The sequence below is a fragment of the Calonectris borealis genome, chromosome 7 (assembly GCF_964195595.1).
Source record: "Calonectris borealis chromosome 7, bCalBor7.hap1.2, whole genome shotgun sequence".
NCBI classification, from domain to species: domain Eukaryota; kingdom Metazoa; phylum Chordata; class Aves; order Procellariiformes; family Procellariidae; genus Calonectris; species Calonectris borealis.
Window position 1 is genome coordinate 14,122,561 of NC_134318.1, and position 15,285 is coordinate 14,137,845.

Genomic DNA, 15,285 nt, shown 5'->3' on the forward strand with positions numbered 1-15,285 from the left:
TTCCCAGCCCCCAACTCACCCTGGCAAACAGCAACAGCCTTTTTTCAACTGCAAAGACGTAATACAACATTTGCTGCTCCTTTCATAAAATTAAAGACGACTATTGTGCAAATGCCTCAAACATCCAGCTGACAGACTCTAAAGTCACAGGTTAGCAGTCTATATAGTAATCTGTGTTTTCATTCCATCTCCAACCTCTCCCCTGACACACTTCTGTCTTACAATTTTGTATATTCTTCCACCTTATTTGTTAAAGACTCTTCCTTCTTCTGGGCGAGTCTGAAGATGACCCTAGGTCATTGCTTCTAGTCTTCCATTTCCAGTTTGCTTAAGAACATTTTCTGCCTTCCCACTTCTGCCACTGTATCTTAGGTGGCATTTACAATGAACTTGGCCAACTCCCTGAACCACAGGTGGAACCTGAGCAGGAGGGAGCTCTTAGCTTTCTAATCTCCATGTCTCCTGGAAATACTGCATTTTCAGCTGGCTTTTTTTTGGTGGAGCTCTTTGTCTTCGTTATGCTTACACACTCTCTGCCAAGGAAAGTACTACTCCCACCCAACACCCACATCTGCCCCACTGCCCCAGTTAGGTGCCACCAACACATACACTCCAATGTGAAAGGGCACATGGGCAAAAGATCAACCATGTTGCTTTTGAAGCAATTCTTGCTGCTTTGGACCCGACTAACCAACCTGGAAACACAGCACACATTTTTGTCCACCTTTATCGGTATGAGCTACCAATGTGATTGAATCCACTGCAGCCACCAAACTGTAGATTCTCAATTTTATTGTCTGTAAAACAAGCCCCCTCCCCCCAAAAAAGCTTTTCCACCTCACCCCCACTTTCTTCCCTTGTATTTCATGGATGCAACTATAGTCCAAGTAAATAAAGTGTTTTTGACAGACTTGCTTCAGTTAACTGATGAAATAGACTCTCAAGTACCACTATTGTGTAATTACTAAACAGACTTTTACATCTCAAGCCTAAAAAAGGCCGTAACTTGACCATCCAGCCCAACCTCCTGCATAATATCTACCAAAATGTTGCTCCCAGTAACCACAGCACTATAGCATGAGATCCAAAATTGACTTGAAGACTTCAAGAACTAACCACAACCCCCATTAACCTGTGGCAAGTTTTGAAATTTTCCCCCTTAAACTGTGTTCCTGGGTTCTACCCTATTTTATCATGATTCTAAGATGATCCCGTTTCTGGCTAATGAAACTTTTTTTCCTGCTATGCTTACACACAAATGTGTGTTTCTTCTGTATTTGTTGTCAGTTGTGGCTGCTTAAGCTTCTTCTTGCTAAATAATACTAAACTTAAATCTCACTCGAAAACATGAAAACTGTGTTTTCCTTAAATACAAGTTTGTTTACTTGAAAGAGGAAACATGAAAATACCTGATCTTGTTTGCTTTTGTGACATTTCTCTCACTTCCCTTACTTAAGAGTAGTTATTTAAAAAAAACCCAGCAAAATTCTGTACTAAGTGTCTTTACTAGAAGTCAGTAAGGGAATACAATTATGTATAATCCTCTTCAACCTGACCCAACAACGCATCAAAAGAGAAAAAAGGAACCTCTCATGACTTTTATAACTGTCAAAAACGTGGTGAACAAGAGACCCCTAAAGAGTGGGCAAAATAAAGTCAGCAAAATAAATTAAGTAACATTCCTTATTAAAAAAAAAGATTAAGCTTTACTCCTCAGCTAGTTTTGGATTTCTATGAGTTTATACCCTCCTAGGAACAGTCATTTTCCCTTCCTAGTTTACAGAAGCGTATGAAACAAGGCATTAAGAATTAGAGGGTCTAACCACCATATTGATCAGCTTTTGCAGATCTGAAATTTAGGATATAAAGCATTTAATTTCCTTCTGAAAGTATTCAGTGTTTAGGAGGGGACCAAAAAAAGTTCTTCCTCAGCTCTATTTGCTCTCAAAGCTGCTGAGCAAGACATACTTACTGGACCCTAATACCTACTTAAAAGAATCTCTCCCAGTTTTACAATTAGAACTCTCAATTGAGGAAAAAAAAAAACCAAAATAAATTGCTTATAGTAACATCACCCTAGTAAGTTCTATTGATAAATCTAAACATTCTTTTTTAGTTCTAGAAAGTTTTCAAGTTGTCTGTTTGCATTGCAAGAGCAGCCTGACAATAAGCCAGCACAAGCTCTCAGACAGATGCTCTCCCCTGAAAAAAACGGGCACCTGTTCCTCTGCCTACCAAACTACCACATTTTAGATTTTCATCCCTCCCCAAATTAGAGCTGTCTTAATTAAGATAAATCTTAATTCTTCACTTAGGACTTCAAATGTAAAGGAACAACTCTTAATCTTGTTTCTCCCTTTTTGGAGACCCATACTAGATAGTACTAATAGTATTTTCCTACCGATATCATCTCATCCACAAGAGTCAAGCCACATCTCAGAAGACTGAGCACGATGAGTGCTCATGCTTCCTCAGGCACTATTTGGCCTGGTTTTTCTTAAAAGGTTATTAGACCTTCCTGTCAGTCTCACTTCCCATGCAAACACCTCCCTTAAGTAGGGTGTTGTATTCTACACCTTACTGTTTCAAACAATCCAGGATCCCTCTCTTGGTTCACAGTCAACCTCTAAAACTTTGTCCTCAGAATCTAGACAAAAGGAGTTTTGCCCAAGTTTTCTTCTATTACAGGCACAAATATTAGAATTTTGTTGCAAGACAGCTCCCTGTAGATTTCAGAATTTGAGGACAAGCACACTGCTGTGTTCAGCTACAGCAACAGTATGTAGAAATTAATTAAGCACATGAAATTGTTTAAAAAGGTAAAACCTTCTGAACAGGCTACTCACACTTGACATGATCCAGAGATTTCTTCCATCTAAGGACTAGATTCTCCTTCAGCTGTAACTGTGCCAGGAAGTAGATTGTGCCGTATAATCTTTGGGCACAAAGGAGTTGCAACAAGGTTCTTCACAATCCACTGTTTCTTCCCCATGATTGAAGAGACTAAAAATACTACAGCGTATGACAGACATAAAAGCAGCACTGGTTGTACTCAGTAGCCAACAGGTTACACTAACAGAACCACTTGAAGCAAGTGTAGAACAGCATCTTCCATCTGGGAAACATCCCCAAAAAGATACTAGCCAGTGAAACCGGAAATCATCTTTGCGGATTTTTTTGTTTTTACAGGCGAATATGCACTCTCTTACAAAGGAAATTGTAGTAAAAAAAAAAATTTTAGTACTTTTCACCCAGTTATTAGTACAGGGCCACTAAAATATTTCTATTAACACAGGGAAAGTGAGAGTAGTCAACTTGCGAGGCTAGAATTTTATTGTTCCGTAAGTCAATACATAAACATAGCATATTTACCAGAAATGGAAAGTCTGAGTTGTTGACATTAGCTCAGAACTTTCTTGTGCCCAAGAACTCACCTTTTATTCCAACATATAGCAATAGAGTTTGGCAAGTATAAATTTCTTCATGTTAAATCAATTTCACTGATAGGGAATATTTCTTTTAGAGCAAGCTAAACATGCCAGTTTGGAAAAGAGTTAGAAACAGACTAAAGCATACACCAGTATGGTAAATTTATGATACTTGGGTTTATAGCAGGCCATCCTCAATTCCCTCTTTCTGTGCCAATTGTACAAGCTTGTAAGAGATAAGCACTAGGAGCTCTTCCGAAGGATGGGGCTTCATCTGCAATACTGAAATTTAGTAACTGGAAGAAAGACACACCTCTATTGCTATTCAACAGTTTCATAAATCTAGTATCAAAAGAACCTAGCTGTTATATCCAGTCAACATTAAAGCAAGGAGTTCTCATGCGTACTCCAGAAAGAGACTGAAGTTCATATGGGACAAACGCCACACAGTTTCCTCATCTTGTCTCCTTTATACTTTTTGGTCACCTCACCTGTCAAATCCAATGCATTTCTGACAATTGCTTAAACCTTACTGCATTCAGTGCCGTATCCAATTTGTTCAGTTGTTCTTAATGTGTCACTAAAATACCATTTATGCAATCTTAACTGAAAACTGATGCATCTCAACAGCATTTAATGAAGTAGCTTGTGTCCCTACCTGCATATGGGATACCAGTTTAGAAATTACTTCCTTTACTGTACAGTAACAGTAAAAAAAAGAAAGTAAGAGTTGAACTGCTGTCAAACCCATTAAAAAGCAGATAGACTATTTTACTCATATATTAAAAATAATTTACTTCCCCAAAATAATGTACAATTAGAAGCAGTTCACACTATTTTAAACACAGAGCTGGAAAGTGTTTGAAGAAAAACTATTAAGTCTGAATCACATTGCACTGAAACAATATCCTGAAATGCTTTAGACTTCTGACTTGCAGCAAAACTGCTTGTAACCATGAATTTTTATTTAGTATGTGCACTAGGTAGGCTGTCAGAGAGCTGCAAAGAGGAGTCTCGGTTTACTTTCTCCTGCCACCTCCACCACCCGCAAGCATGGTGGCCACCCGAATGAAGATGTTCAGTGTATCTGTGTAGATACCCATGCACCTAGGAAACAGAAAATCAAAGTTAATATTGTTGAATGGAAATAGTATTATTTGGCGTTTCACACCATTATACTTAATTTTTAAAAGCCTTCATGAAGCATCTGTAACAAAACTCAACTATGATTGCCCTCAGTGCTTGGTATGTCAAAAATCCCCTGTATTTTTGTTCTACCATCTCTGCCAGCAGGAACTATTTACAGAAGTCTTAGCAGACAGTATACTGTTTTCATACAGTAGCGCTCTGCTTTTATGCTGTATTTTTATCTGTTTACCTCCAAGAATTTTGAAGGTGGTCAGTATTAGTCTATTTCAAGTATAAGAAAGCAGAATCAAGGAGGTAAACAATTCGCCTAAGATCAGACAGACAACATTTACAAGCAAATGTCAGACTTGGTCTTTACTGAGAGTCAATTAATCCTTCTTTCCCTATCGCACTGTTGAAGCTTTTTTGTTTAGTGACTAAGACTACTGAATAATAAGTGACTATGAAAGAGTTAACATTTTTTGTCTCAGCTGATATTGACAGATATTTTCAGAAAGCAACTACAAATTCTCCCAGCAATGCTTTAGAAAACAGAGATACCTTTTAGAAAGTACTGCTGGAAGCATGTGACACCACACACTCAATCCTGATTCTCTCATTTCAGGCAGATGGTTTCAATTTTAACTCCACTGGCTATTTTCACATTGTATTTTTAAACCCTGTGATTCTTCACATTTAACAGCAATACACTTTTGAACAGTAAACAAAAGGTCTGGCTGCTTTTAAAGCATACTTCTATATAGCTTGAAGCAAATTCAGACAGACATTGAGATCAGCCATGTTAACACAGAATACTTACGCGTTGATTGGATCATATTTTGTTACTCCATAATATGGAGTAGTTTCTGCACGCTTGATAACGTGCTGTGTATCGTAGAGCAGGAACATGCCAAAGAGTACCAATCCACCATAAACAGCTACCGAATACAAGCCAGCACCAAAAGCAGAAGTAGGAGGCAAGAACATGGATCCTAGAGAGGAATGTACAATAGTGTTAAGAGAAAGCTACTATGTGTATCTGCTACTCTGAGTTGGGTCAAACTTCAATTACTGCAGCACACGTTTTTCAATGAGTATTCAATTCTCAATTTGTGGTGTATTTTTGATACCGAGAGCTTTGATACATGAGCTGAAGATGTCACATATACAATCTGATCCAGCAATTTTGAACACCCTATGGAATCGTGTACTTTTCTTCATGTGAAAATACTTGTGTCCCTAGGACTACAGCAATGCCTAGAAACAGATAAGGGAGAAGAACAAGTGGATCAAGAACTAAGATCACATTTACTGTCTTCCATCGTCACTAGCAGTAACTAAAAATACAAGCCACGACTATCGGTCATTTGTCAGATTAACACTTGCCAGAACTGTAACTTCACGTTTGTTTTCAAGAACAAATTTAACTGAGTATTTTCTGCTGTGCTAGAGTTGCAAGGGTTATTTAAGGCAAATCTCAACTGGACAGACCAGTGCAATTAAACATGAGCTACATCTTAGCAGCTTAAGTTTATAACCTACTTTATCTGACAGTATTAAAACAGTATTTTACCAATTGAAGAGGCAAGAACAAAGCCTAAGCCTATTCCAAGTGGTCCTCCCATGTTCAGAAATTTTTCACTCGGGGCACACATGGCCACAGTTGAGAGCCCTCCGACGATTCCAGCGGTATACCAGGCAGCTCTGATCAGCAAAGGACCACCCAAGAAGGTTAGAGGAGCCACCACTGCACCCATGACACCTAGCCAAAGGAAAACAAAAGAACACCCATAAGATTTGGAACGGTTCTGGTAAAAACACCACCTGCCAATATTTTTTTTTTCCCAGTCATTTAACATGGCTCAAACTAATCTACTTACATGACAAAATACCAACGCACTCGATTGTATGCCTATCTAGAATGGAGCACAATAAATCAGCAACCTTAATTTCCATAATCTACTTTCATCTAGCTCTGGAGAGTACTTCAAGGAGCTGGTCTTTGCAAGAAAGACTAACAAAAGTCAACATATTGACCTGTTCAAAACAGAGCTGGGAAGAGATACATAGCATAGACTAATCAACTACATAATAGCCATAGGAACACTCAATGCTGAAAAGCAGGACAGATTTCTGCTACAACAATTAGTTAGACAAATAAGTCAGACTTTTTGCTAGAGTCTTGTATGAAACATTCTTCTTGGTAGAAATGTTAACTCTTGAGAGGCAAATACGATTCCAGTGCCTAACATCCACACATCTTCCCTGAACCATAAATTATTTCTGGCAAAACAGTTTTGAAAAGTGATAGCCATTGTTATTTGAAGTAGGTATCATTAGTGAGAAACTGATCTCTACTCACAGCTTACGTACCTGATAGGAACACGTATTTAAGAAGCTGCAGTTTCATACTAAAAACTCATTTTTCTAGTCAAGTTTTCAAAGACTTTCCTACCCTGTACAGCTGAAGAACAGTAAGCGTAGGCAATAGCGCTTACAGAAGCTGTAGTGCCAGAAAGCAGTCACAAAACCAAAGCAGCTATGAAACCAATTAATTCTATTCAATATGTAGCATATACATATCTCAAGTTTAACTTGGAGCATGACTTTTAGAAGATTATGAAAAATATTAGAGCTGTGTTAAGGACACTTAAGAAATCTACCTGACATTCAGGAATTCTCATTGGTGTCTGAAAAAATCTTAACTCTCCTGCAGCAGTACATAAAAATCCATCTTAAAGTCAAAGTTTTGTTAAAGTAAGAATCTGGTCACACTGAAGCACAGACATCTCTAGAATGAACACTAAAGTCACACACCTGAATGCATCATCCAAGCCAAATGTTTAGCTCCTGGACTATTTTCATAGGATATGGACCTGACCAACATTCCAGCACCAATCATAGCTGCAAAAGTTGCACCTATTGCCTGTAAAAACAGCATTGCAGAGCTCAAGTTAGTATTAAGACATACAGTCTCTGTTCTAACCTCCTAGTCTAAAAGTCAATAACGTAATTCTGAAAAAAGCAACCTAATTCATAAGTGGAGCATTTATCAACTTTACTCCTGTAAGGTTACAGTCAAATCTTTGCAGATCCTAGTTTGCAATAATTCCCATTTTACTTTTACTTAGTCTTCTAGGAATCCAAGTTTAGCGGTAAGATGGCAACAATCTCTTAGTTGTGTAAGGTAAGAGAAGGAAAAGATATGGTTCTGCCCCTTACTCTAATCCCGAAATGTTAGCCCTACTTTTTTCTTGTACATTTCTCCACCCAAAGCCAATACACAGTTCACGTGCTTTTGCTACCAATGATTTTTAAACCTCCTTGCCTCCTCTCACTGATGATTCTGAGCAGAATCATCCAGCAGATAGCAAACTGGTCAGAAATGTACAACTTGATTTATCACCAAGGATGCATTATTAAATTAATCTCCGTAGAAGTATGTAGGTGTTGACATTTAACTATTAATGTTCCACTCCACTTAACACACTGAATATGTACTAAGCAGACACATTTTGTTAGCAGTTTGCCTGGATGATTTGCCTACCAGTATCGTTTCAGCCTTGGCAAACAGGAGACAGCTTTCAAAGAGCTACACAGAAGAGCACAGGGAGGAGTGAGAATGCATAGGGACCTCAGTTTCCATCTTTAGAAAGCGATAGAAATAGTGTCATTAGCCTCAGATGGCTATTTATAACAGGTTCTTACTTGCATAGCTGGTAAGGATAGCACAGCATTTTTTTTGCTCATGTAGTTTGTCTCTGACAAACTATCAAAGTAGTATAGAATGTGCATGTCAGCATGTAATTAGAATCACCAAATCTTAAATCACAAAATATTATTAGGATACTTAAGTAGTCATTACGGATAAGGACACTAGGTTAAGTCAAGTTTTGCCTTACTTTTCACCAAGTAGTTTACATTTCACATTTTCTATATCAACCATCACATTTAGGGTCTTTCTCGGTAAATACTTTTATTTTTATAACATAAGCTTACCAGCCAGGAGCCTCTTGTCATAAGGCTCATAAGTGCCGGAGATCTGCTTACTGCTACAGCAGACAGTGCCGTCAAGCCAATGCTTCCCGCAAAGTACATGTAAGTAGAGTGAATTCTGTCTTTCACATACTGTGGCCAAATACTGAAAAATAAGCAGTCATACATAGCTGTGTAATTACCAGTATCAGAATAAAGACCAACTAAAAACACAATCAAGCTGTTAAATATATTCATAGCTATGGATATAAGGGAGGTTTCATAATAATGGTGTGGTCTAGAAACTTCTGTGATGAGTTCACCTTACAACAGGGGGCTGAACTTTTAAATCTTGCTGGTCTAATATAACATAACTCTCTAGAAACACTGCAAATTACAAATAATGCTAATTATAGTTCAATTCTAAGGAGGAAGCATACATGGGAAACAGAACAACGAATGCTTTTTAACTACGGAAAAATAGAGACTGGTGTATATATAACAAACTGGTTTAAGGAAAAACATCTACAGAAAAATGGGCACTAAGTAGCCTGCTGAGCGGCTCACAAATTGCTGAGTCACAGTGCACATGATTATCTGACATCACAAGACACGAACGTCATTTTGAGAGTTCTAACAATAGGAACAGATCTAGATGTGAATGAGAATTTCTGCAGTATGATTTGGTCATACTACGGACAGGAAGCTTTCCCTGCTAACACCAAACTTAAACATAGTGCACACATTTTCTCCCATTTTACTTTTTTGACCCATTACTTCAAGGCTTGTGGAGAAAAAAATACAGATAGCTGCATCAATGAAAAGCTTTTTATAGATACAACTAGCAAGCATTCAATAGGAATGCAGATGGTCACTTCCAAATATAAATGCAGAGCGAGTAAAGCAAAATGTCTCCAGCACTCTTTTCTCCCAAGCCCATGCTTATCACTAACCACCTTTTAAGTCTAAGTAACTATATGGTTTTGCTATCACAGTCAGGTTTTTGTTGGTAAAAAAGCAATACACCAAAGTTTTAAGCAAAACACTTACTAGAGCAGGGCTTATACCAAGATAAGTAGTGTGTTCAAAGGAGACTGTCTTTCCAACATGCTGTATTAAAGTTTAATGAACAGTCTTACAGGAACACCAGGCAAAGTGATCTTAACAACATGTTTTACAGAAGACTACCCTTCATAAATTATCTGTGGCACACCTCATATTTATATACTCTTCACAAATAAATTTCAAATTTAGCAAAACAAAGGAACTCACTTAAGTCAATATCCATTTAATCTTGAGTAATTTAAGTTTTGCTTTCAGTTACACGCTTTGAAATCCCACACAGACAGAGGCAAGGGTTTTCTGTTCAGAGCTTAAAAAAAATGTAAGCTGTGTGTACACTGGGTGATACCAGCTAAAGAACAGACGGATATAAAGAGGAGGGAGATTCACTTAACATACTCTTTACTTAAAACAGTAAGCCATCTTACTTACACAGCTCTTTCAATAGCTCCAATCTCACTGGACATGCCCATTCCATAGTAACAGAGGGCCCCCAGGCCAACAGCAGCCCCTCCAGCAACAATAAATTTCCCCAGGCGATCAGCTGTATAAAGGAAAAAGAAGTCCACACTCTCATGAATACTTTTTCTTGTATAGTTAATAACATCCTCACATGATTTTTACTGTATCTGCAATAGCTGATCCATGTTAGGCTTCTTCCTTAAAGCTCCACTTAACTTCAAGTCACTGCATTACCAGTTCTCAATGAGCTACATGGGAAAAACTCTAGATTCAGCCTACCAATACAATACAGCTTCATAAAACAGAGTAAGAAATAAGAGACCAGTTAGTAATATGCCAGGTTTACTGACCTTCATTACAGTGACAGGAATTCCAACACAAAACCAGTTAAGAGGTTCTCCAACATAAGAGTTCACATCTCAGCTGAGTGTACCATTTCACTATCCAACTCGCTATAAACCAGGAAAAACTAGACATTGTGTCCTTTCCTCTCACTCATCTGCCCTTAATGCTTGCTCCTTCAAGAGCTCTTTGGTAGCACTTAAATACAAATCAGGTTAAAAACGGATTTCTAAAGCTCATAGGCAACAACACGATTTATTATCTGTTTCTACTGTCTGACTTTTAGACATACTGCCTGTGTGCCACATATCAGATTACTGCTACAAATATAAATATCAATCATAAAATATTGTTATAACTGAAGTAAGAGCAGCTGAGACCAAACACCTTCAGTTGTATAACTCTCTTTAAGACTACATTTTTTCCTAATGTGTTATAGCCAAGGCACTATCTAGCCAATCTACATATATACCATTTGTCAATTCAATGCTATTATAGGACATTTACAAGTCTGTTCTGCTGAACACTGCAATTTCAAAAATCCCTTTGTAATCCATGGAAATTACAATCCACACTAGACGTAGTAGCAAGCACAGTAAGCCAATGCCTTACATAACATTGTAGCACAAGAAATGTTGTTTTTTTTTTTCCCCACAAACCGTACACATTGTAGAAAAATCCTTCCTTGAAACAGTATACAAAGTAATTGCAGCAAAGCAAGCGTTAGTGTATTTTTTAATATCTGCAACCAAGTCTCCATTAAGAGACAACCATTTTTGACTTAATAGTTCTCAACAGCTTAAAGTAGAGACAACAAGAAATTTCTCTATACAGTGACATATTTGCAGCTTTAAACTTTACAAGTTTAAAGCAACTGCCTCCAGTTGTTTGAGGGAGATCACTACGCAAACTTAGATATGAAACAATATTCTCAGTCTCTTCAATGGTTTGAAGGAAACCGATTCCTTTGAGGAACGTTTAAGTTAAGCTTCAAAGATTCTCAGTATTTAAAGCAGAGCTACACTACCTTTAAGTGCTGTTTCTGCAGATGGCTCAAATGCTGCTTCTTTAATTTCCTGGCCAATTTTTCCACGCCTTACACCCGTTCTTACTCTGGTGGCATAACACTGTTAGATTCAGAAATAACATAAGAAAGATTCAATGAAATAAAATAGAAGACATTTCTTATCAATTTACTTGCTACACTTAAAATTGCTATATAGTCTCTTATTTATCTGTGCTTACCTCCCAAAGATATGAAGCAACTGTGCTCAAGGAAAACAACTGAATATTAAAGTTTAGGAAGTTTTAGAATGTGTGAATGCTGTTCATAACAGTAGAGAACCAATGCAGTGAATTTCAGAAGCTGAAGTTTTCAGTTTGCATTTCTTCTACTCTAGTCCCACTGTACTAAACAAGGCTTTTTTTTTTTCAAATGTAACAACACACTCTTTACTTCTTTATTTAGTAAAAAAATTATTTTGCTTTCTACGTAAAAACACTCTATGTAAGCACTTCTATATGAAAAAAATTCTTGTACAATACTTATACTTTACAGACACTAAATTGGGAAAAGCAGCATGAATTCTTTGCTTTCAACTCTAGCCTTGATTTAGAGAACAAACCTTGAATGAAGGCCTATAAACTTAAGATTTTTAAGGCTGACAAGCTCCAAATAAATATAGCATGCTGCTCAAGTCTTAGTAAGCTGAAAGAGCCACACAGAATAAACTTGTATTTAAGTTCAGAAACAACTTTTGACATTTCCTTACCATTTTTTCCAGGAATTTCTTAATTATTATACAAGCACCTGAGCAACCAAGGGCTCACTCAAAGCTGCGAGTTTGTTTTAACACTAAAACCTGAAAACTACAAGCATTGCTATCATCAGCCATTAGAGCAATAAAATTCAGGAAGTTTACCATAGCACTTCAGTTTTGTTGTGTTTTACATCTAACGAAATCTAGCCCAACACTATAACTACATAGCACTCATCACAGAAATAAAACCACCACAAAAAAACCCCAAACCCAACAAGAAAATATGGACACCACCCCGCCCCCCCCCCGACACACCTACAAACTTAGGATGTTTAAAACAGTTTTCTATGCTTAAGAAAAAAACACAAAGGAGGTGAAGAATTTGCTACTGGCACCTTCACCAAGTTGATGACACAAGAGCAATGCCTCCTAAGTTACCCAGGCAGAAAGCAAAAAGGAAACATCTTCTCTCAGCAAAGAATAAACAGACAATGTCTTAGGACAACGGTAGTCCAATTTTTAAAATTGCTAGTAAGACCCATGATAGTCCTCCCATAGTTCAGAAATTGCTCTAGCCTGGGCTACAGCTCTAAACACATACTGGGACTAAAGTCTTCAAAAAGAAAGTTTTACTTTAATATTATATTTAAGACTCTTACTTGGAAACAGGGAGCTAGGAGGAGGTCAGACAAGAATTTCTGCTTCTCCCACCTTACACAGCAAGGCTTGTCCATCATTATCTACCTCTGTTAAGTTCTTTTTTCCAGTAATTTCAATGGGGAAATAGTCATTGGAATAGAAGGTATTATTTCAATTGCTCTTAAAACCCCTGTTTTTTGATTGAGCCTTACAATCAGGTAAGACACACTCTTCCTTAGAGCAGGTACCTCAAACGAGCAGAAAGCTCGTGATCATTCAAAACAGGTACTCCATGCAAAGTGGTTCTTTTGGCAAAACACTCAACCCTTTAAAATATCAGTAGTCAGAACCATTAGAAAGAGAATTACCTTACCTGGTTAGGTTGCCACAGCCTGTATGCTTTTATATTGGAGTTCCTCAAAGCTGGGGAAGCCTGAGTAATGGTGGGGCGGATAGTCTGGCATGATAATGCCCTCAGGCATACTAGCCTTGCAGCCAGCATGGTTGCTTAGGTAATTTAATACACTGTGTTCCTGCAAGTACACAAGAAAATATGCTTTACTATATTGTTACGTGGTTTTCAGACAACAAGGTATGCTTACTACTTATTCTTAACTACACTACAGCCTGTAATAGAAATGGTATTACCACTAGAGTACTATAGTAAGAGCCAGAACCTTCTTAAATATGCAGTTCAACTCTGTTTTATCTATATTTGTCTCCCATTTCCATCAGAGACTTATCTCTCACAACTTACCCGAAAACAGGACGTACCACTTTTCATACATATAAATTACATCAAGACCCTTTATGTACTTGTGTTTCAGTTACTTTGGCAACTAACTTTCATTTTGAGACGTAACACTGCATGAGTACTCTGCCCTCCGAAGAGATGTTCGAAAAGATGCTCCAAATTTACATAAACTTCATATAAGTATAAACCCAAATAAATAAACAGCGTAACATACATGGTGCAAAAAATTTTAGAGCGGTTTTAAGCTATCCTTTAAAGAATTAATTAGCTTTACAGACATGGCGTTCAGTCAAGGTCACAGCCCAGAACACAAGTTCAGGTCATATTGTGCAGCTCTGACCAGAGAGCAATGACGCCTCTCATGGGCAAACCGACAGCATAAGCAGACGCCAGCCTGTGTATTCTACAGGTATTAAAACTGTTAGCTTAATTCCACAAATAGTGCACTCATTACACATAAAAAACCCCCAAAGTCCTTGTAGTTGCATGTACTTTGACTATGTACAACCTCTGGTATCACAAGACGCCCCAACTACCAATACACGTTTTCAAACAACTGTTCATAGCTTACATGTACAGTGCCCAATATAATTTAAGAGCATTCTAAGTAAGGTAACTTTAAACATGCATGAGAAACGAGCACCCACAGCATTGGACAGCTAGCATTAACCACAAAAAAGTGAAAATGGGAAAATAATCTCGCTGCTAGAAAAAGTTAGTTCGCTTTGAAACTCAGTTATGAAATCCTGCTTTTACAAGTGGAAGTACTTTCAGAGACACATCCTGTTTCCGCTACTAAACCCCACTCTTCCACTGGGATGATACAGTTTGCAGGAACTTACAGCGACAACTCTCTGATTTTATTTTTTTGAAACTGATACTTTGAGCAAGACGACTTCAAGCATTAGATTAAGAACAAGGATGAAGGACAGCAGAGTGTTAAAAAGAAAACAAAACACCACCAACATTCCAGCATATTAACTGGCGAATACAGCAGTAAGGAAACGCTGCCAAGTCCCCGCTGCACCAAAGCACGAGGAAACCCTTCCAGCCTAGGCAGAGCGGCGAGGGCCCCTGAGGGACAGGGAGGCGGCCGGCGCCCACCTCAGGCCTGGGCCGGGCCGCGGGCCCTCACTCGCTTTCGGCCCAGGCCTGGACCCTGTTCCCGCCCGTCCCCAGCGCGGCGCCCGCAGCCTCCCCCCCGCGCCCGTCCCCGCGCACCTGCGTGGCCGCCTCTTGCCCGCTCAGCCCGACCGACCCCGCTCCGGCACCGCACGCGCAAACCCGGAACGACGCCTCAGGAGCAGAAGTGACGTCAGGCTGCTCCGCGCGCTCCCGGTGACTGGCTCGCTCACCCCACGTGACTCCAGAGCATGCCAGCGCCATTGGCTCGAGGAGGCCGGGTGAAGCGGCGCTGTGCAGTCTCCGGGACGGGCGCGGAAGCCATCTTTAGCAAGGGCAGGGAAGCTTCTGGAAGCCACCTCCAGGCGCGCTCTGCCTGACGCAGCTCTGCATGTCGCAGACCGTAAATCAGGCGCTGCCCGCGGTGCAGCTGCCGCTCCCACCGGGAGGCGGAGGAGAGCCGCCGCCCTCCCCACAGCGCTGCCTAGCAGCCATTTCACCCGTCGCCGCGGAGCCCCCGCGGCACCATTTCGAGTGGGGCCGGCGGGGCCGCACCGCCTGTGCCGCCCGCGCCCCTCCAGCAGGGCAGGGCAGGGGCGGGGAGGAGAGGAGA

At 39.4% G+C, this 15,285-nt stretch overlaps 1 protein-coding gene across 1 annotated transcript; it reads right to left on the bottom strand.

Moving 5' to 3' along the window:
- Positions 1-3,310: 3,310 nt before the first annotated feature.
- Positions 3,311-15,057, bottom strand: GHITM (growth hormone inducible transmembrane protein). Its single transcript, XM_075154337.1, has 9 exons — positions 14,772-15,057; positions 13,170-13,329; positions 11,425-11,524; positions 10,026-10,137; positions 8,556-8,697; positions 7,374-7,482; positions 6,130-6,318; positions 5,377-5,548; positions 3,311-4,535 (listed from the first exon to the last, which is right to left on the bottom strand). The coding sequence occupies exons 2-9, from the start codon at positions 13,296-13,298 to the stop codon at positions 4,448-4,450; spliced, it is 1,041 nt and encodes a 346-aa protein (XP_075010438.1). The 5' UTR covers positions 13,299-13,329; positions 14,772-15,057; the 3' UTR covers positions 3,311-4,447.
- Between the last annotated feature and the right edge of the window lie 228 nt (positions 15,058-15,285).